Here is a 22484-nt window from a genome sequence, read left to right as displayed (position 1 = left end):
ACTACAAAAACATAGCACTTTAAAAAGTTATTGTTGACTGTACATCTTAACAGTTAATACAAAGTTTATACAGTTCACTTTTTAAAGGGATGTTTAAAAGGTATTAGGCCAAAGTATTTACCTACCTTGATGGCTGCCTCATGGTGAAAGTCAGTATACCTGCAGGATTCCACGTATGAATATAATGTGGCTCCTTCCCCCAAGGCGACTGATCTTTGGTCTGATGAGAGTGTTTGTTTTTAGCATGTGTGACTTACATCAAACGGTTGTAACTGCAGGTAGTAAACCTCTGTTATAATCATGAAACTCTAAAGTAAATATTCATAAATTATAACCTAGGAAGTACCAGCCCCTATGAAGAACAGTAAATATTCTCTTGCATTTGTACAATAACATTTCTTTATACTAGGGTGATGGTCAAGTATAAACATCTAGCTTGATAAACAAGCTACAGCTTTTAGTGATACAACATGCCACTGGTGTAAATTAAATTGTCAACAAGTATTAAAAACAAAATAATGTTTTTACTTCAAAATAATTCTGACATTTCTGTTGTCAATGTTGTGTAACTTGTTTCACAGAAGTACAAGAAACTTTGATGAAAACTTTAAGGTAAGACCTATAATGCTAGTGTCAAGATAGATCAGGATTTCTGCTCTTTGTAGGCTAGGCAGTAGAGCCCTGCACGGAACTATTCTTTAATCCCGCTCCTGCTATTATGCCAGCAGGCCTGTGGGACCCACAGGATCCCAGTCGTGCTGCAGGGCTCTACACTAGTCTCATGCAGGGCTCTACTAGGCAGTGTCTCTTTAATTATTTCTGTCATGCTGCAAAGAATCTTTGTATTGTGATAAGCAAGAAGATTTCAAACAGATATACTCCAGATATACTTTTTTCCCCTTCCTGTGAAAGCTAATTTGAATTACGATTTTTTCGGTGTATTTCAGAAGTTTAGAATCCATTCATCTTGTTGTTGTACAAAGATTTTTCTATGGGGAGTTACCAATGAACACTAGCTGGAATAAAATGCCTAAGCCCAATGCCTTTAAAATGTGTGCATTTAGTTTAAGGTACTTTTTATCAAAACATCAGTAGACACTTTATTTTTAGAAATGTATTGTCTCATAACTTTTTTTCTCTGATTTTATTTTCAGTGGGTCTCTCTGAAACTTCTTTTGTCTCGGTATGGTAAGCCATTGAAAGACTATGAACTCTGGGCATTATGTCATGAATGCTTATTTACTCTACAGACTTACATGGATTATCCAGGTAGTGCCTTTGGGGCCTCTAAATACTCTATATGTATATTCATTTGCATAGATTATTGTTGAATATATATCAGTATTTTTCACTGTATATACCTATTTAAATGTTTCTTCTGCAACTCAAATGAAACCTGAAATTTTAAAATACCATGGTTGACTTCAGTTATAGAGGCTGTGATTTTAAATTTTTAGTATACTTAGAGTTAAGTTTCATGCATTTCATGGGAAGAATATCTCTCTTTTTTACTGAACTTTTGGTATGTCTGAGGAAATGTATAAAGTAAAGAGATTAATTTCCCTGGTGAATCTCTGTGCTGTAACACATGAGGACCTCTAAGTTCCAGCAACCTCCTGGGATTTCATAGTGTTCAGAATCTCCAAAGTACTGTGTGCTGAGGAAATTTTCCCTACCACCACCACCAGATATCCTAGGATCTGACACTGGGGAAAATCTTCCCACAGCGGAAACATGAGCATTTAAGGCCCATTTTTACTGCTGTGCCCTTTGGCATAAAGAGGCTGCAGTGGGGGGTGAGGATTTCATGTGTGTCCTGAATATTAGTAGGAATCTTGAACATGTTTGGTCCATCTTACACTAATGACAAACCTGAAGAAGCTCTAATATAAAGAGAGTTTGTTTTTTTGCTTTGCTTTCTGTTTGTTTTAAAAATTTTGCCTAAGAATATTTGTTAAATCAGTAGCCAATGAATATAAACAAATCACTAGTAAAATAAAAGAATTCACAGCATTTTTTAGGATTGTGTTGATTCAGCCATCTTTGTCTTTTTTATAGTATAAAAATATTACAAGGAAAATTAGCTATAAAAGTAGATTTTTGTGCACTTTAAGCTATGCAGCTCTTAAACTTTAGCTATGCTTCTCCTGGTATTTCAGCACCATGGTGCATGCCCCTGGTGTTTGGAAAGACTCCAAATGACTGCATATAATAGGCCAGATTCTAATTTAATATGCCTAGCAAACCTCTGCTACTGCACATATACATTTATCTGGAGCAGCTGAGTTTCAACATACTGATACAATCTGAGATCTGAACTTTGTCTAGCATTTGAAAATTAAAAACTGTTTAAATAAATATTAAAGTTGTGACACAAACCAATAAATGGGAGGGTATGCTTTCTAGCATCATCATTTTTGGGTCTTCTGCCATTCAGTGTGAAACTTTTGAGCCGAATATTAGTGTTCAATTTAGAATCATTCGGATAAGTGTGTGTGTGTGTGTGTGTCAGGTTTCAGAGTAGCAGCCATGTTAGTCTGTATTCGCAAAAAGAAAAGGAGGACTTGTGGCACCTTAGAGACTAACCAATTTATTTGAGCATAAGCTTTCGTGAGCTACAGCTCACTTCATCGGATGCATCCACTCAGTCATCCACTCAGTGGATGCATCCGATGAAGTGAGCTGTAGCTCACGAAAGCTTATGCTCAGATAAATTTGTTAGTCTTTAAGGTGTCACAAGTCCTCCTTTTCTTTTTAGAGTATATATGAACACCTCATTATAGAACCGCTTTAGGTTTCATTTGCTACTTAATGAAAAACTCTTAATCTTATTGATTTTTTTTTAATACCCCCTGCCCAGCACAATCTTAAGAATGATTCATTGTACCCATTCTTGAGTCTTTTTTAAATGTGTATTTTTTAACCTACTTTGTCTTAATTATGGCAGTGAAAGACTGATAAAATGAGGAATGATGACTGTTTAAATGGCAATAGGAATCTGTCTGGCTTGATTAACTGTTCATTTCCAGACTTTAAAAAATAGGTTTCTGTAATTAAATTCATTTTAACCAAAGCTTTTTTTTTCCTTTTCAAATTTGGGAATGGTTTTTAAATACAGGATCTCATTTCAAATTAAGCTTATCCGATATATGCCAGACAGTACATGAAATCATTATGTGAAATCCTATACAGTAAATAGTACTTGCACAGTATACTCCAGTTTGGTACTAGTATGTTGAATGAGGGCGTTGGGTATATTAGATTTCTATACATATTATGTGCCCCCTCCTCAGGTTATCTATTTTGATGTTAACCTGCCTGACTGCCAGAAGTTCAAAAGAGGCTGTTGAGGGAGAAACAGAAGGAAATGAAAAAATAACACAGATAAGAGCTCTTTGATGAAACAATGGATGGGCTTTCAATGGGGATGAAACTACCTGACTTGCTCCTTCCAGGCTAGAATGGTTTACTGTTCCCAAGGGTAAAGCCTGGGATGAAAGACAGTGTATCTAAGGCCATGTCTACACTACCACTTATGTTGCTCAGGAGTGTGAAAAAAACACTCCCTTGAGCAACCTAAGTATTGCACAGCGCTATGTTGGTGGGAGAGCGCTCCCACCGACATAGCTACCACCTCTCGTTGGGGTGGTTTAATTATGTCGATGGTCAGCATAGAGCAACTACGCGAGAGATCTTAACCGTGGTGTAGCTGCATCAGTCCAGCTGTGCTGTTCTAAGGTCTCTCGTGTAGACATACCCTAAATCTCGAAGACCCTAGAAAAGGGAGGTGTTTTGGATAGCTAGGGGAGACACCCAGGGTGTCAGTGAAAGCTGACACACACACATGCTGAGAGCAAGCCAGGTTGTTTTCTCCCTGCCAGGAATGGAGTTAGCTGGGCTGAGGGGAACTTACAATGGCCTCTTGTTTTTATTCTTTTCTCTGTATATTTTGTACCTTTGGTGAGAGAATAAATAAAGCTTTGTTTTGAAGATGCTGTTTGTGTCACTGCACACAAGTCACAGGCTTCTGAGGGGAAACTCTTACAGCTGCCAAAACAGAATTGGGGCTGTGTCAACACAGTGGAGAACTAGTGGGGTGGCAGCCCAGAGATCCAATCTGAGTGGTTGGTCTGTGTAGTTCCATCCAAAGTGAGGTGCTGGAAGCCAGACCTATCATCTAAAGTGTGCACTCGAGAGGCACAGTTTGCCGTGTAGCCATGACAGTTACGTAGAAGAAGAATAAACTTTTGTTGGCATGTGCGGGCCCACCTAAATTTGCAGCTTAGTGCTTAACTGACTTAGTCTTGAAGTGCAGTGGAAGAAAGCTGTGCTGCTGATTGAAAGTAAATGCTAGGTCATGCATGTTCACAATTATTAAAATACTTAACTTAGAACTTAACATGTAAATAGCTTATGGCCATGATCCCACAAGCTACTTCACATTTGTAGACCCCCATTGACTGCAGTTGAGACTTGCATGGGGATGGGGTTGCCCACACAGCAGCTTGCAGGATTGGGGCCCAAGTTAATAAAGAGATGTATGTCTGGACCACTGTGACAAAATAAATAGCATATGTATAAAGGACCGTATGTGATTGTGACACTGAAGTATTAGAGTCTCTATTGTAATTCAGACAAGGAAAGAGTGAATTTGCATATGCAGCTGGAAAAGGACATTGCCAACCTGAAAATAGCTTTTCCATATGAAAATGTTGAACCAGTAACCCATAAGGCTATAACTTTAACTGAAATAAATTACAAGAAAAAGTTAGTATGTTTTTTCCCCTGTAGCTTCAATTTGTTTACTTTGACAGCACATTCAGTATAATAGACTACACTGGTTTGTTGGTCAGTTTCACTTCTTGTCTCTTGCATGAGAGTGATGACATCACTTACATACTGCTCTAGGGCAGCTGGTATGGCTCTTCCTGTAGTCCTGCAAGAGGGTGTTTAGCACCAGAGCAGAAGTGAATCTGAAACAAAAGAGACTGCAGGCAGGTGTGTTCATAGGGAGAAAGAGCAATAGTGAACTGAGTTTGTTTGATAGGGACCTTCTTGAGTTTAACCAAAAGACTGTTCTAAACACACATGATTCTGCTGTCTTACTAATATAGTAAAAGTTGTGTTTTCTGGCACTTTATAAACCAGAAAACTCTAGAAACTAGCATTTCGGGGTACCAGATCTGGGCGGTGCTCACCTTGGTGGCTCCCCACAAGCAGTGACATGTCCCTGCCACTCCTAGGCAGAGGCGTGGCCAGATGGCTTTGTGTACCGCCTCTGCCCGCAGGCACCGCACCTGCAGCTCCCATACGCTGTGGTCCCCGGTCAATGGGAGCTGCAGAGCCAGCAGGCAGGGTAGGGCAGTCCGCAGAGCTGCCTGGCTGTCCCTCTGCCTAGAAGCAACAGGGACACGTTGCTGCTTGCAGGGAGCTGCCTGGAACCCCAAAACCCTTCCGGCACCCAACCTCCTGCCCCAAGCCCCCTCCCGCACCCAAACTCCCTCCTAGAGCCCATGCCCTGTGTCAAGGTTCCTCCCCCACTCTGAACTCTAGGGTGGGACCTGCATGAAAACCTCTTAAGCTTACTTTTACCAGCTTAGGTTAAAACTTCCCCAAGGTACAAATTAATTTTACCCTTTGCCCGTGGAATTTCCACTGCCACCACCAAACTCTAACTGGGTTTACTGGGAAACGTAGTTTGGACACGTCTTTCCCCCCAAAATCCTCCCAACCCTTGCACCCCACTTCCTGGGGAAGGTTTGGTAAAAATCCTCACCAATTTGCATAGGTGACCACAGACCCAAACCCTTGGATCTGAGAACAATGAAAAAGCATTCAGTTTCTTACAAGAAGACTTTTAATAGAAGTAAAGGAATCACCTCTGTAAAATCAGGATGGTAGATACCTTACAGGGTAATTAGATTCAAAACATAGAGACTCCCTCTAGGCAAAACCTTAAGTTACAAAAAAGGTATACAGACAGGAATAGTCATTCTATTCAGCACAGTTCTTTTCTCAGCCATTTAAAGAAATCATAATCTAACACATACCTAGCTAGATTACTTACTAAAGTTCTAAGACTCCATTCCTGTTCTATCCCCGGCAAAAGCAGCATACAAACAGACACAGACCCTTTGTTTCTCTCCCTCCTCCCAGCTTTTGAAAGTATCTTGTCTCCTCATTGGTCTATTTTGGTCAGGTGCCAGCGAGGTTACCTTTAGCTTCTTAACCCTTTACAGGTGAGAGGATTTTTCCTCTGGCCAGGAGGGATTTTAAAGAGGTTTACCCTTCCCTTTATATTTATGACACCCTGCATCCCCTCCCATGCCCCAGCCCCGAACCCCCTTAGTTATTTGGAATTTTTGCCTAACTGGCAACCCCAGTTCCCCCAACATGCTGGATAACATGTCTTTTACTGTACTTAAAAAACAAAACAAAACCTTAATGACACACTGTATACAGGATACTCTTGTTATAAAATTGATTTTTTAATTATTTTTTTCAAAAATCAGTATCCCTTTTCATTTTAATGCTTCCTGCCTTTCCCAACGCTGTCCTACGTGTAGGCTCCCCTTCTTGAGTATATTGATAAGGCCATCTTTTCCTCCTTCAGATTCCTTCTCAAATCCACTTTCCAAATAATTAGCTAACTAAGAATGATTGAGGAGCTCAAGTGCATTTAAGACACCCTCTAAATTTATGTATTTCGAACCTGACCCTACACTAGGATCTGGTACTATGGATCCCTGTATGCACATTGAGTCCTTTATTGGGACTTCAATTATTTCCTTTCCTCTTATCCTTTATATGTTGCTTCTGGGCTTTGGCCCAGATCTTATGATTGGATACATGCAGGAAGATCCTTCCACTCTTGCAGAGCCCTCCTGACTTCAGTGAGGCTCCAGGGTTGCCCTGCATGGATCCAATTGAAGGTTCAGGGCCTTAAAATCTAAACTTGTTGGGGCAAGGACAACATCTTGTTGTGTTTCTAAATCACCTAACACAATGAGGTCCTAGTCCTGATGGTGCTCCTGGGCACTGCCTCAGTTGATATAATAAGTAATGGCCCTCCACTCCAGGAAAGCATCCCTCTTCAGAATAGTACCAAGGGATGTGATTTATATCCTATTGAAGACAATGGGACTTAAGCATGTACTTACAGTTAAGCACAGTTTAAGTGCTCTCCTGAACTGAAGCCAATAACCTTTAATTTCCTCATTGTACTATCTTAACCTCCTCTTCATGGATTTCTTGTTAACTAAAGAAGGACTTTTTCACATTTTTCTCAGAACATATTCAAACTTCTCTTTTTTTTTTTAGAATTTATGTCATGTAAATTTATTACCCTAATACTTTTTTCATTGGAAAAGAGTTTATTTGATGCTTGTGGACTGAGACAGAACCACATTAATCAGATGGCTTATCATATCAAAGCACATTAAGTCAGTCTGTGTTTAAAGATATCTAATGGAGAGAGAGTTTTACTCATCTGTTTTGCATGGTTGAGTTTTTATAAAATGATCTTACATTCTTAATGTTAAATACAGGAAAATTAGTTTCTTGAGATTTCACCTCAGTTAAAATATTTATACAACTCAAGTATTTTTTTAAACAGAGTAGGGCTGAGGGTCTGGGCCAGCAAATGCTTATGCAAGTGAGAATCTTCTTCAATTAGCTTACTTAGGTAAGTAAAGCTACTTGTGCACAAGTGTTTTCAGGATTGGGCTCTATATCTTAAAATTCCCAGAGGAGTCCTGGATCTGGCTTGCTGCCAAACATGCCTTCAATTCCTTTCCAGATAATGGCCCTTCTAGCTCTGTGTTCAATCTCCTTGACAATATTGCCTCTGCAATTATTGTCAGCAGTCCCAGTTAATTTAACTTTAGAGGGACTTTAGTTGAGCATTTGTTTCATTTAATCTCCACTGTATTGTCACTTCAAGGTTTTTGGGGGGAAAATTCTCGTAGGTTAGTAATTTCATACCTTCATGTTTATCTTGTGAGGAGACTAGGGCAGATCCAGCCAGAGCTGCTGCTTTTGTTCTTGTCTGACATCACTCTTCTGCACTACATGAAAAGAAAAGTTACATACAGTATTGTTATATTATTACGAAGTTCTTTCTGGTCCTAAAGTCCAACTTTGTCTTGCTTTCTTGTTTTTATTCTGCAGTAATAGGACGTCTTTACCTGCAGGTCTGGGTAATTTAATCTTCTTACTTTTTATTAGCCAGTTTGTGTCTCAACTTTAGTTTTTATTTAACTATATCACGCACAAACTTAATCTGTTACATCATTCATGAGACTGTTAATATTAAATATTTTTCAAACAAATTCAGTCATAATTATCCGTGTTAGAATTCATTCTGCAAAGGATGCACTTTGGTATGGCTATGATTCTCTTGTGACCTATTTTGCAGTGTTTTTATGTTTGGACTGTGTGCTGATTGACTGCCATGGAAATGTTCTCTTTGCTGCTCCAAAAGATGAAGGTAAAATAGTAATAAAACCATTTTTTCCTTCTTGTTATGAAAGAGAGGAAAGCTAATATGTGACCTCTTTGGTTTTGGTTTCTCTTCTCTTTTTTTAGGATGTTATGATACATTTTATCTGGCTCCTGAAATTGAAGAAGTGGATTTTGTTACTGAAAAGGTAATGTCATATGATTTGAAGCACGTATGTGAGTCTCTTACATGTGAGTAAATAGAAAAGTAGGACTTGTGGCACCTTAGAGACTAACAAATTTATTTAAACATAAGCTTTCGTGAGCTACAGCTCACTTCATTGGATGCATCTGATGAAGTGAGCTGTAGCTCACGAAAGCTTATGCTCAAATAAATTTGTTAGTATTTCCCAAGCATTGAAGTGTGAACCCCAAAAACCAATTTTCAAATGCACTTCCACAAAGCTTGATTGCTTTTAATCCACTTACAATGGAAATGGCACTGGAGGCTACAGCTTTCTATATTATTCGTTTGATGCAGAAAGAAGCACTTCAAAGCTTGGGCTTCAGCCTAGAGTCTCTATGTGAGTACTCTACTGGCAGAACTGTGCTGGTATAATTATACTGCTATCGGTATACTCGTAGAACTCAGCATGTGGACATTTACTCCAAAATAAGTGTCCAGGTGTGGAGTTATATCAGTACAATGAGAGTAGTATAATTATACCAGCATAGTTCTGCTGATAAATTTCTCCATGTAAAGAAGTCCTAAGGAACTCTCAACCCAAAGATGATGATAGTAATGAAGAGCACTATGAGTGCTACTTATTATCTTCATAACAGTTGCAAACAAGTAAGTACTGTATTTTCTGTGAGACTGGTCACCATCTTGTGTCCTTCCTCCACAATCATAGGTTCATCCAATGTTGAGCACAAGATATGGCTTGGTGTGTAGCTCTGGCGAGATCTTTAATGGTGTGTGGCTACACCCCCATGTTCATCCTTATAAAATGATTGTGTGGTATCCAATGCAAAGAATCTGTTGGACTCTCTAGTGAGTCACCCCCTTTCCTTTGGCAAGTTTGGGATTGCAATGAGTTATTGCTCACCTGACTCTGAAGTGGGGGGTTGGGGAGCCAAGAGGGAAAAAAGAACATGATAAAAGGGAGAGACATTTGCCATGCTCTCTCTCTCTTACACCCACATCTACAGACACCACCACCCCAAGCATCTGAAGTACTGATCAAAGGGGAGAGCCTGGCTGAAGAGCAGCCAGCCAGCCTGCGGTGAGAAGCATCTAAGTTTGTAAGGGCATTGAAAGTGTTAAGATCAGCTTAGAATGTGTTTTGCTTTTATTTAATTTGACCAAATCAGGCTTCTTATGCTTTGACTTATAATCACTTAAAATCTATCTTTTATAGTTAATAAATTTGTTTGTTCACTCTCCCTGAAGCAGTGTGTTTGGTTTGAAGTGTGTCAGAGACTCCTTGGGATAACAAGCCTGGTACATATCAATTTCTTTGTTAAATTGATGAACTCATATAAGCTTGCTGCATCCAGCAGGTATAACTGGACGCTGCAAAATGGCAATTGGTTCTTGTTGTGATAAACTGAGAACCTGGACAGCACCAATATTAATGTAGCTTCTATCTGGGCCAGATCCTTGGCCTGGGCAGCAATGCGTCGTTTATTGGCATAGATAAAACTTCTTGTGCTGTGATGGATTGCTTGATCGTTCATGTAGATGTTGAAAAGTATTGGAGAGAGTATGCTCCCTTGGGATATGGCATTTTTTTGTTGCCACCATTGGCTCCGCTTCCCACATAGTTCAACATACAATCTGTACTAAAGACAACATTTTTATCAGTCATAATGGGGTGGTAATCTTTCTTCATGCTGTATATTTTAGTGAGGAGCCTACAGTGATTCACTGTGTCATATGCTGCTGATAGGTCGACAACAGTGGTGTTGGAACTATTTTTATAGTGGGGGTGCTGAAAGTCATTGAACAAAACTGCAAACCTGTATGTCACGGAAACCACTTCAAGTTAGTGGGTGCTACCACACTCCCAGCATGCCTAGTTCCAATACGGCTCTGTTACCATACCATTTTCAAAGCCGTCTTTAATATTTTGAGCGATGTTCAGCACTTGATTGGTGCATGACTTGCCTGGGTGGAATTTGGTTCACTCTGGAATTAGGTGCTTTTCAACAAGTCGTGGTAGATGGTTTACAATTAGATGCTCATATGGTTTGTAGAAATGACATTATAGTGATACAGGCCTGAAGTTCTTCAACTCCATTGCATACTTTCAGAAGTGCCACAACACGTGCTTGTCAACAGATCTTGGGGACTTAATATGAAGCTGAGTATGTGCTAAACAACTTGATTAACTAGTTCTTTGTTAGGTTTCAGAGTAACAGCCGTGTTAGTCTGTATTTGCAAAAAGAAAAGGAGTACTTGTGGCACCTTAGAGACTAACCAATTTATTTGAGCATAAGCTTTCGTGAGCTACAGCTCACTTCATCGGATGCATACTGTGGAAACTGCAGAAGACATTATATACACAGAGACCATGAAACAATACCTCCTCCCACCCCACTCTCCTGCTGGTAATAGCTTATCTAAAGTGATCACTCTCCTTACAATGTGTATGATAATCAAGTTGGGCCATTTCCAGCACAAATCCAGGTTTTCTCACCCCCCGCCTCCCCCCACACAAACTCACTCTCCTGCTGGTAATAGCCCATCCAAAGTGACCACTCTCCCTACAATGTGCATGATAATCAAGGTGGGCCATTTCCAGCACAAATCCAGGTTTTCTCACCCCCTCCCCTCCACAAACTTACTCTCCTGCTGGTAATAGCTCATCCAAACTGACCACTCTCCTTACAATGTGTATGATAATCAAGGTGGGCCATTTCCAGCATAAATCCAAGTTTAACCAGAACGTCTGGGGGGGGGGGGAGAGGGAGGTAGGAAAAAACAAGGGGAAATAGGCTACCTTGCATAATGACTTAGCCACTCCCAGTCTCTATTTAAGCCTAAATTAATAGTATCCAATTTGCAAATGAATTCCAATTCAGCAGTTTCTCGCTGGAGTCTGGATTTGAAGTTTTTTTGTTTTAAGATAGCGACTTTCATGTCTGTAATTGCGTGACCAGAGAGATTGAAGTGTTCTCCGACTGGTTTGTGAATGTTATAATTCTTTCTAAACTACTACATGCTACAAGGGGCCACAGCAATGGTTCCCTCAACCCACCCAGCAATATTGTTAACCTATCCAACTATACTCTCAGCCCAGCAGAAGAAGCTGTCCTATCTCGGGGCCTCTCCTTCTGCCCCTCCACCCCCACGAACATGATACAGTTCTGTGGTGACCTAGAATCCTATTTTTGACGTCTCTGACTCAAGGAATATTTCCAAAATACCTCTGAACAACATACTAATCCACAGAGGCCTCCCTACCAACATTACAAAAAGAAGGATTCTAGGTGGACTCCTCCTGAAGGTCGAAACAGCAGACTGGACTTCTACATAGAGTGCTTCTGCCGACGTGCACGGGCTGAAATTGTGGAAAAGCAACATCACTTGCCCCATAACCTCAGCCGTGCAGAACACAATGCCATCCACAGCCTCAGAAACAACTCTGACATCATAATCAAAAAGGCTGACAAAGAAGGTGCTGTTGTCATCATGAATAGGTTGGAATGTGAACAAGAGGCTGCTCGGCAGCTCTCCAACACCACTTTCTACAAGCCATTACCCTATGATCCCACTGAGAGTTACCAAAAGCAACTACAGCATTTGCTCAAGAAACTTCCTGAAAAAGCACAAGATCAAATCTGCACAGACACACCCCTGGAACCCCGACCTGGGATATTCTATCTACTACCTAAGATCCATAAACCTGGAAATCCTGGGCGACCCATCATCTCAGGCATTGGCACCCTGACAACAGGATTGTCTGGCTATGTAGACTCCCTCCTCAGGCCCTACGCTACCAGCACTCCCAGCTACCTTCAAGACACCACTGACTTCCTGAGGAAACTACAATCCATCGGTGATCTTCCTGATAACACCATCCTGGCCACTATGGATGTAGAAGCCCTCTACACCAACATTCCACACAAAGACGGACTACAAGCCGTCAAGAACACTATCCCCGATAATGTCACGGCTAACCTGGTGGCTGAACTTTGTGACTTTGTCCTTACCCATAACTATTTTACATTTGGGGACAATGTATACCTTCAGATCAGCGGCACTGCTTTGGGTACCCGCATGGCCCCACAGTATGCCAACATTTTTATGGCTGATTTAGAACGCTTCCTCAGCTCTCGTCCCCTAACGCCCCTACTCTACTTGCGCTATATTGATGACATCTTCATCATCTGGACCCATGGAAAAGAAGCCCTTGAGGAATTCCACCATGATTTCAACAATTTCCATCCCACCATCAACCTCAGCCTGGTCCAGTCCACACAAGAGATCCACTTCCTGGACGCTACAGTGCTAATAAACAATGGTCACATAAACACCACCCTATACCGGAAACCTACTGACCGATATTCCTACCTACATGCCTCCAGCTTTCACCCTGACCACACCACACGATCCATCGTCTACAGCCAAGCTCTGCGATACAACCTCATTTGCTCCAACCCCTCAGACAGAGACAAACACCTACAAGATCTCTATCAAGCATTCTTACAACTACAATACCCACCTGCGGAAGTGAAGAAACAGATTGATAGAGCCAGAAGAGTTCCCAGAAGTCTCCTACTACAGGACAGGCCTAACAAAGAAAATAACAGAACGCCACTAGCCGTCACCTTCAGCCCCCAACTAAAACCCCTCCAACGCATTATTAAGGATTTACAACCTATCCTGAAGGATGACCCAACACTCTCACAAATCTTGGGAAACAGGCCAGTCCTTGCCTACAGACAGCCCCCCAACCTGAAGCAAATACTCACCAACAACCACATACCACACAACAGAACCACTAACCCAGGAACCTATCCTTGCAACAAAGCCCGTTGCCAACTGTGCCCACATATCTATTCAGGGGACACCATCACAGGGCCTAATAACATCAGCCACACTATCAGAGGCTCGTTCACCTGCACATCCACCAATGTGATATATGCCATCATGTGCCAGCAATGCCCCTCTGCCATGTACATTTACGTAGAGACTGTCCAGTTTGACCAAAGAATAAATGGACACAAATCAGATGTCAAGAATTATAACATTCATAAACCAGTCGGAGAACACTTCAATCTCTCTGGTCATGCAATTACAGACATGAAGGTCGCTATCTTAAAACAAAAAAACTTCAAATCCAGACTCCAGCGAGAAACTGCTGAATTGGAATTCATTTGCAAATTGGATACTATTAATTTAGGCTTAAATAGAGACTGGGAGTGGCTAAGTCATTATGCAAGGTAGCCTATTTCCCCTTGTTTTTTCCTACCTCCCCCTCCCCCCCCCCCGACGTTCTGGTTAAACTTGGATTTATGCTGGAAATGGCCCACCTTGATTATCATACACATTGTAAGGAGAGTGGTCAGTTTGGATGAGCTATTACCAGCAGGAGAGTGAGTTTGTGGAGGGGAGGGGGTGAGAAAACCTGGATTTGTGCTGGAAATGGCCCACCTTGATTATCATACACATTGTAAAGAGAGTGGTCACTTTGGATGGGCTATTACCAGCAGGAGAGTAAGTTTTGGGGGGGAGGGGGGCGCGGAGGGTGTGAAAACCTGGATTTGTGCTGGAAATGGCCCAACTTGATTATCATACACATTGTAAGGAGAGTGATCACTTTAGATAAGCTATTACCAGCAGGAGAGTGGGGTGGGAGGAGGTATTGTTTCATGGTCTCTGTGTATATAATGTCTTCTGCAGTTTCCACAGTATGCATCCGATGAAGTGAGCTGTAGCTCACGAAAGCTTATGCTCAAATAAATTGGTTAGTCTCTAAGGTGCCACAAGTACTCCTTTTCTTTTTAGTTCTTTGTTGCTGGTCTGAAGTGTTTGATTTGTTCAGTACAGATGTCACCTAGATTGGTGGCTTTGCCATTCCTGAGGGCATTAATTCTGGAGGTTAATTCAGTCATGTGCCCTAAAATTATAATTATAATTTTATTATCACCTTGTTGTCTTGCCACTCAAACCACATCTTGGGTTGTTTGTTTGGTGACCTGCCATTCTCTAGGAGTTGATGTGTGACCTGGTCTGCAATAACATTGTAGTGCTGCTCTGCTTCCTTCGATCATTAGTTATTCATACTTTCTTGCTGCTTTGGGTCATGTTCACACTGTCTTTGAGATTCTGCCATGACTTCTGCTTTTCCTCTTTTAGTACAGAGACCAGTTCTTTGCTGGCTGTGATGGTATCCTCAGCAAATAAGTCCGCTTCAAACTTCTGTTTGTATTTTGCATACCAATCCAATAACTCAGATGGTAATCCTGGCATATAATTTGTATTGCAGTCTTGGTGAATATGCGACAGTGTGCACCACAGTGACAAACTGCTAATAATTTTCTGGTATTGGTTCTATCTTTCTTACAGTGGCATTGATGGTGTTGGTGAAGCCCTTCCATTTAGCTTTCTTAAAGTTAAAGCTATGCTGGAATGGTACTGAGTTAGGTTGTTATAGCTGCATTGACCTGGATGGCTATAGGCTGGTGATACAAATGTGGAACCAGACCCACATTAAGTTTGTTACACGAGCCAGCTATGTTGTTGCATGACAAATACCAGATCAGGGAGGTAGCCCCTTTTCCATCAGCGACTGTTGAAAGAACTGGAAGGCTTGGGGTCATGAATTAAGTTCAAGTTGAGTGCATCTGCCCACAGTTCAATTAATTTACCATTGTTATCAGTTATACTATAGCCCTGTTTGACCTCTGTGACTGTTAATCCCTGATGATCACCCATGTTTTGTCATGTTTGAGGTTACATGAGCTAGCAACTGTGAATTGTTTGCATGGCAGCTTGTAACCAGACATAATGGAAATGCCACCAATGTCTACAGTCAGGACTTCAATGTCATTGGTGAGATAGGTAAATAAGTAGCACTGTGGTATTCCTCTGTGAGGTAAGTAAGCAAATGGGGTTAGGTGTAAGAAACAGACACATAAAAAGTCAGTGGCAAGAAACTCAAGTGTGCATAGGTCATTCCCAGTCCCAGGCACTTATCAGATTATGACCTATTGTTTTAAAGTGCAGGTCTGCTGTGAAAAGTGGTGTTAAAAATAGTTCAGTGGATTTGTTTTATTGTTTTCAATAACATCTGTAATCCGTGAGCTCAGATAACAAGTAAGATGTGCATTTCTGATTGTAATACTGCACACTCTTACCTGGCTCTGAGAATCAAAATTAGTTCCTTCCATATTATGCATCAACAGTAATAAAAGGTGATGCAGTTCAAATTATGCTTTCACTGACACCTATGCAAACCCATTGCCTTCAATTCTGAGGTGCAAGATGGCATAGAATCTGCAGTTCATACTGTTTTGTCTCTACCATTCTAACAGACAGCTGCAGCGGCACAGGAGCCATCAAACAGAGCTGTAAACAGGGGAGTTTGAGTGGGAGTTCTGCTGGAGGAGAAGGTAGGCTGGTAGGGGCAGTGTGCTGGGAGAGAAGCTGAGCCCTGAATAGAGGGTGGGGCCTCTCTGAGTAGGGGTCCTATAAAGGTAGCTAGCCAGCCAGTCAAACAGCGGCATAGACAGCTGCAGCCTGCACAGAAGCCAGCAAACAGAGCTGTAAACAGGGGACCTTGAGGGGAAGATTAAGAGAGCCAGGCAGAGGAACAGACAGGCTAGTGAAGGGAGTGTGTGGTGTTCTGGCAGTGTTGTGGTGCTCATTGTGGGTTTGTTTTTCTGTGGGTGGTGGTGTTTTGGTTTGGTTTGTGTTTGCCAGACTAACAGGACTCAGGTGAGAAGGCTATGACAGATATAGAGGCAGCAGCGGTAGTGACCCAAGTAGTGGAAGACACAATGAAGATGACTGGATGTAGAAGCTGCGGCATGTACATGATCCTGGAGGGGGTACCTGAAAAGAGTTTTGTCTGCATGAAGTGCCGCCTGATAGAGCTGATGGAAGAAAAGATCCGAGGATTGGAGATGCAGGTGGAAACTCTGGTTGAGTTTAGAAGGGGATTCGAGCGGATGATGGAGCAAAGAAATAAGGAGGCTGAAGGGAAAAGCTCAGACTTGCAGATGGAAGCAGGACCAAAGAACTCCAAGAGGAGACTGCTGGGTGAGGAAAGTGTATAGTGGAAGCATATGACTAAGAGAACCTGGCAGAGGAAAAGACGATCTAGTGAAGGAGAAGTAGAGCTCAGGAACAGGATTGTGGAGTTGGAAAATGAAGAAGGGGCACAGCAGGTGGTCACTGAAGGTGAGAGGGCAAGGAAGAAGAGAAGAGCAGCTCATTCTGTAGGAAGAGGGGAAGAGTCAATGGAGATGATAACACCAAATATGAGCCCCAGGAGGATTCGGGATGGGTTGCAGAGAATTGCAAGGGACAATAGGAATTGAGAGGACTTGCAGCCAGAGGTAACAGGGAATAGACTGAGAGAATCGCACCATCACCAGGAAAAGGCAAGTCTACGTGATTGGGGACTCCTTACTGAGAAGAATAGACAGGCCTGTAACCAGCGCTGATCCAGAGAATGGAAGGGTGTGCTGTCTGCCAGGTGCTTATATATGGGATATGGACTTGAGGCTGAAGAGGATCCTAACAGGACCGGGAAAGAATCCACTGATTGTCCTTCATGTGGGAACAAATGATATGGCTAGATTCTTGCTGGAACGTATCAAGGGAGACTATGCGAGACTGCGGAAAACGCTTAAGGAAATCGAGGCTCAGGTAATCTTCAGTGGGATTCTGCCTCTTCCTAGTGAAGGGCAATAAAAGTGTGATAAAATGATGATGATCAACAGATGGCTCAGTCATTGGTGCTATAGGGAGGGCTTTGGGATATATTTGGGAAGCATTCATGGACAGAGGACTTGTTCTCGCGGGATGGACTTCACCTGAGTAGGGAGGGAAATAGACTTCTAGGATGGAGGCTGGCACAACTGATTAAGAGAGCTTTAAACTAGGAATTTGGGGGAGATGGTTGGGAGATGTCCAGGTAATCTCCATACTGGATTTTAACATTGAGAGGAAAGAAAACTAAGTAAGAGAGGATACAGCCGTGGGTAGGAGAATGGACATAAGGAGGAAGGGTAGTGTAGATACCAGTCTAATAGGTGATAATGGCAGTAGAATGTCTGTGCCTAATTGGGTGAAGAAGGTGCGTGAGGCCAAACAGTAAAAATTATGATGTTTGTACACCAATGCGAGGAGCCTCAGTAACAAAATGGAGGAGCTAGAGTTACTGGTGCAGGAAGTGAAACCAGATATTATAAGGATAACAGAAACATGGTGGAATAGTAGTCATGACTGGAGCACGGGTATTGAAGGGTATGTGCTGTTTAGGAATGACAGAAATTAAGGCAAAGGTGTTGGAGTAGCATTTTATATCAATGATGAGGTAGACTGTAAAGAAATAAGAAGTGATGGAATGGATAAGACAGAGTCTGTCTGGGCAAAAATCACATTGGGGAAGAAAGCTACTAGAGCATCCCGTGGGACAGTGCTTGGGGTGTGCTACAGACCTCCGGGATCCGATTTGGATATGAATAGAGACCTCTTTAATGTTTTTAATGAAGTAAATAATAATGGGAATTGTGTGATCATGGTAGACTTTAACTTCCCAGATATAGACTGGAGAACAAGTGCTAGTAATTTTTGAATTTTTGTTATAAACTGGTGACATATCACTTGGAAGTAACAAAGGAGGAGAAGGACCTGGGACTATTGGTTGATCACAGGATGACTATGAGCCGCCAATGTGATATGGCTGTGAAAAAAGCTAATGCGGCCTTGGGATGTATCAGGGGAGGTATTTCCAGTAGAGATAAGGAGGTGTTAGTACCGTTATACAAGGCACTAGTGAGACCTCACCTGGAATACTGTGTGCAGTTCTGGTCTCCCATGTTTAAGAAGGATGAATTCAAACTGGAACAGGTACAGAGAAGGGCTACTAGGATGATCAAAGGAATGGAAAACCTGTCTTACGAAAGGAGACTCAAAGAGCATGGCTTGTTTAGCGTAACCAAAAGAAGGCTGAGGGGAGATAGGATTGCTCTCTATAAATATATCAGAGGGATAAATATCAGGGAGGGAGAGGAATTTTTTAAGCTCAGTACCAATGTGGACACAAGAACAAATGGATATAAACTGGCCATCAGGAAGTTTAGACTTGAAATTAGACCAAGGTTTCCAACCATCAGAGGAATGAAGTTCTGGAGTAGCCTTCCAAGGGGAGCAGTGGAGGTAAGACATATCTAGCTTCAAGACTAAACTTGATAAATTTATGGATGGTATGATGGGATAGCCTAATTTTGGCAATTAATTGATCTTTGACTATTAGCAGTAAATAAGCCCAATGGCCTGCGATGGGACACTAGATAGGGTGGGATCTGAGTTACTACGGAGAATTCTTTCCTGGGTGTCTGGCTGGTGAGTCTTGCCCACATGCTCAGGGTTTAGCGAATCGCCATATTTGGGGTCAGGAAGGAATTTTCCTCCAGGGCAGATTGGAAGAGGCCCTGGAGGTTTTTCACCCTCCCTCTGCAGCGTGGGGCATGGGTCACTTGCTGGTGGATTCTCTACACCTTGAAGTCTTTAAACCACGAGTTGAGGACTTCAGTAGCTCAGACATGGGCAGGGGTTTGTTACAGGAGCGTGTGGGAGAGATCCTGTGGCCTGCGTTGTGTAGGGGGTCAGACTAGATGAACATAATGGTCCCTTCTGACCTTAAAGTCTATGAGAAGTAAAATATATAATTTTATCATTAGTCAGGATATATGACTGATACCCAGCAAATCTGTTTGTGTGTATAAGAAAATGCTATGTTTACACTGGCACTTTTCAGAACAGACTCGCACTCTGAGGATGAAAAATTGATGCCTTGCAATCTAAAGGAAAATCAATTCTACTTCAACCCAATTTTGACTTGCTGTGGATTTGGCTGTGAATAGAAAAGCTTTTTTTGTGTGTCTGTCACTGGTTCCTCTTAAATTCATCGATTCATAGACACTAAGGTCAGAAGGGACCATTATGATCATCTAGTCTGACCTCCTGCACAACGCAGGCCACAGAATCTCACCCACCCACTCCTGTGAAAAACCTCTCACCTATGTCTGAGCTACTGATGTCCTCAAATCGTGGTTTAAAGACTTCAAGGAACAGAGAATCCTCCAGCAAGTGACCCGTGCCCCATGCTACAGAGGAAGGCGAAAAACCTCCAGGGCCTCTTTCAATCTGCCCTGGAGGAAAATTCCTTCCTGACCCCAAATATGGCGATTGGCTAAACCCTGAGCATATGGGCAAGATTCACCAGCCAGATATCCAGGAAAGAATTTTCTGTAGTAACTCAGATTCCACCGAATCTAACATCCCATCACAGGCCATTAGGCCTATTTACCTTGAATATTTAAAGATCAATTAATTACCAAAATCATGTTATCCCATCATACCATCTCCTCCATAAACTTATTGAGTTTAATCTTAAAGCCAGATAGATCTTTTGCCCCCACTGCTTCCCTTGGAAGGCTATTCCAAAACTTCACTCCTCTGATGCTTAGAAACCTTCGTCTAATTTCAATTCCCAATGACCAGTTTATATCCATTTGTTCTTGTGCCCACACTGGTACTGAGCTTAAATAATTCCTCTCCCTCTCCGGTATTTATCCCTCGGATATATTTATAGAGAGTAATCATATCTCCCCTCAACCTTCTTTTAGTTAAGCTGAACAAGCCAAGCTCCTTGAGTCTCCTTTCATAAGTTTTCCATTCCTTGGATCATCCTAGTAGCCCTTCTCTGTACCTCTTCCAGTTTGAGTAGCATTCGCCCAAGACACAGACTTCTTCACAGGCCTCAGAGCTGATGCTATGGTTTGAACTGAACAGGAAAATGAAAGTTTTAGCATAAACTGGAAATTTTAAGCATCCCAAGGCCTGCAATCTTTTTATTGGTTTTTAGATTGTTTGAAATTAACTATGTCATATGTATAAAAGTTTTAAAAATTGGAGAGAGACTAGCATGTCTAACAAACTCCAGATTGTGGTGGTGTTTTCTCAGTATTCACACAGCTATTTCACTGATAGAAATTTAGGGCTTATTATCGTTTCCCACCTTGTTTGATGATCACAGAATCAGGGCCATCCTTAGGCATACGCAGCTGCGTAGGGCACCATGAAATTTGGGGCACCAAACTGCCCCAAATTTAATGGTGCCCTGGGCAACTGCATGCTGCAAACGCAGTAGCACCAGCCCCAGTGACCAGCCCTATCCCTCGGCCGCGCCCCCCCCACCCCCATGGGCTGCACCCACTGCAAGAGGCAGGGCCGTCCCTAAGGGGGTGTGGGGCCCCGGACAACTCCCTCTGCCCCACCTCTTACCCTTCCCCGCTGCTCTGCCCACCCTCAGTCCACCTCTTCCCCCAGCGACCCCGCACTCACCGGCAGCGGCAGGAAGTGGAGCAACCCGGCCCCAGCCCGCTCCACTCCGCCAGCTCCCAGCCGCGGTGCTCCGCTTCCCGCCACCGGTGAGTGCGAGGACTGACCCTTTCCCCAATCTCCCCGCACTTAAAGGGTCAGTCCTCGCACTCACCGGTGGCGGGAAGCGGAGCACCGCGGCTGGGAGCTGGCGGAGTGGAGCGGGCTGGGGCCCCTCCCCCTCCCACAAGTGACACAGCTGGGGCCGGGGCAAAGGAAGCGGAGCGGGCTGCTCCCGGCCCCCCCCCGCTAATCCCCCGGGCCACTCTGGGTCTGTGGGGCCCCCAAAAGTGCCCCCCCCCAGCTCCTGCCTCCCAGACCTGGGGGGGGGTGGGAGGCCTGGGGCCCCACACAGGCCCCCCATGGGGGGGCTGCGTAGTGCACTCAAATGGCTAGGGACAGCCCTGGACAGAATACCTCTTTTTAGGAACATGGAAAACGCAACTCCTGCAATCTCAAATGCAGACTGGCTTTGTTTGAACTAGTGGGGGGAAAAAGAAGAATGACTCCTTTATAGGTCCTCCTTTTCCTCAGGTGCTGGAGGCAAAGGGTACAGCCAGGGGTGAGGGAGGCATCACCTGAGCAGGAGGGAGAACCAGTGGGTCCTGTGCATGCATGAGAGGGAATATAAGCTCTGTCCCTCCACCCTGAGCCCTCTTTCATGAGTGATATGGAGGATGTCTATCAGCTTTGGTATGTGTATGTAACATAACAGATGTTTATCACCTTGATATCTGTGTATCTGTGTGCCTAGCCTTATTGTAAGTGTCGCTTCTTGACATTTTCCCTTGAGGATACTGATTTTCCCCCATTCAGTACATTTCCTTATTTCAGCAGCTAGCTAGAAAAAAAAAGACAATGCTTTCTTCATCCATGAATCCTTGGCATAACTGTGTATTTTTAAATAATCTATACTACTTTTGTAACTTGCTTCTTTTTTTAGACCATTTCCAGTATTTCCAAGAACTTCTGCTCTAAAGAGAAGGCTTGTTGTTTTCCTTTAGATCCAGTATCCCTGAATCTTAAGGATGTTGATTTTTCTCTGTACTTTTAGTTAAGTCATCCTGGAAGCAGATAAACTCTTATTAGAACAGTTCAGGACAAAATGGAAATATTTTCCCACTTCCCTGAGATGCCAGGAAATGTTGACTCTAACTGCAAAACTTAGGTCTTGCCCAGGTAGAACTTACCTAGCTTGTACTTCTTGTTGTGTATTTAACAGTTGTGACTATAGTTTGAGAATGTGGGCAGTCTAATGCCAGTCAAAGTAATTGTGCTAGTCAGTGTCCAGTAAAAAAACCTTTGAAAGTCTGTCCTGGGTTGAATGGTCATTTTAGTAAATACATGAACTCTTAGGGTGAAATCCTGGTCCTGCTGAAATCCATGGCAAAATATTAACAGCTAGGTTAAGGTATAAATT

General features: G+C 42.6%; 1 protein-coding gene across 6 annotated transcripts in view; it reads left to right on the top strand.

Moving 5' to 3' along the window:
* Positions 1–22484, top strand: part of KNDC1 (kinase non-catalytic C-lobe domain containing 1) — a 131327-nt gene that overhangs the window by 52432 nt on the left and 56411 nt on the right. For all 6 annotated transcript variants that reach the window (XM_075130984.1, XM_075130982.1, XM_048858308.2 and 3 more), the window contains exons 7-9: positions 1155–1269; positions 8417–8488; positions 8587–8648. In XM_075130984.1, the coding sequence (XP_074987085.1) occupies positions 1155–1269; positions 8417–8488; positions 8587–8648 (249 nt within the window). The remainder of the gene's footprint in view (positions 1–1154; positions 1270–8416; positions 8489–8586; positions 8649–22484) is intronic.

The sequence above is a fragment of the Caretta caretta genome, chromosome 7, assembly GCF_965140235.1.
Source record: "Caretta caretta isolate rCarCar2 chromosome 7, rCarCar1.hap1, whole genome shotgun sequence".
In the NCBI taxonomy this organism is placed as follows: Eukaryota; Metazoa; Chordata; order Testudines; family Cheloniidae; genus Caretta; species Caretta caretta.
This window is presented reverse-complemented; position numbering and strand designations above follow the sequence as displayed.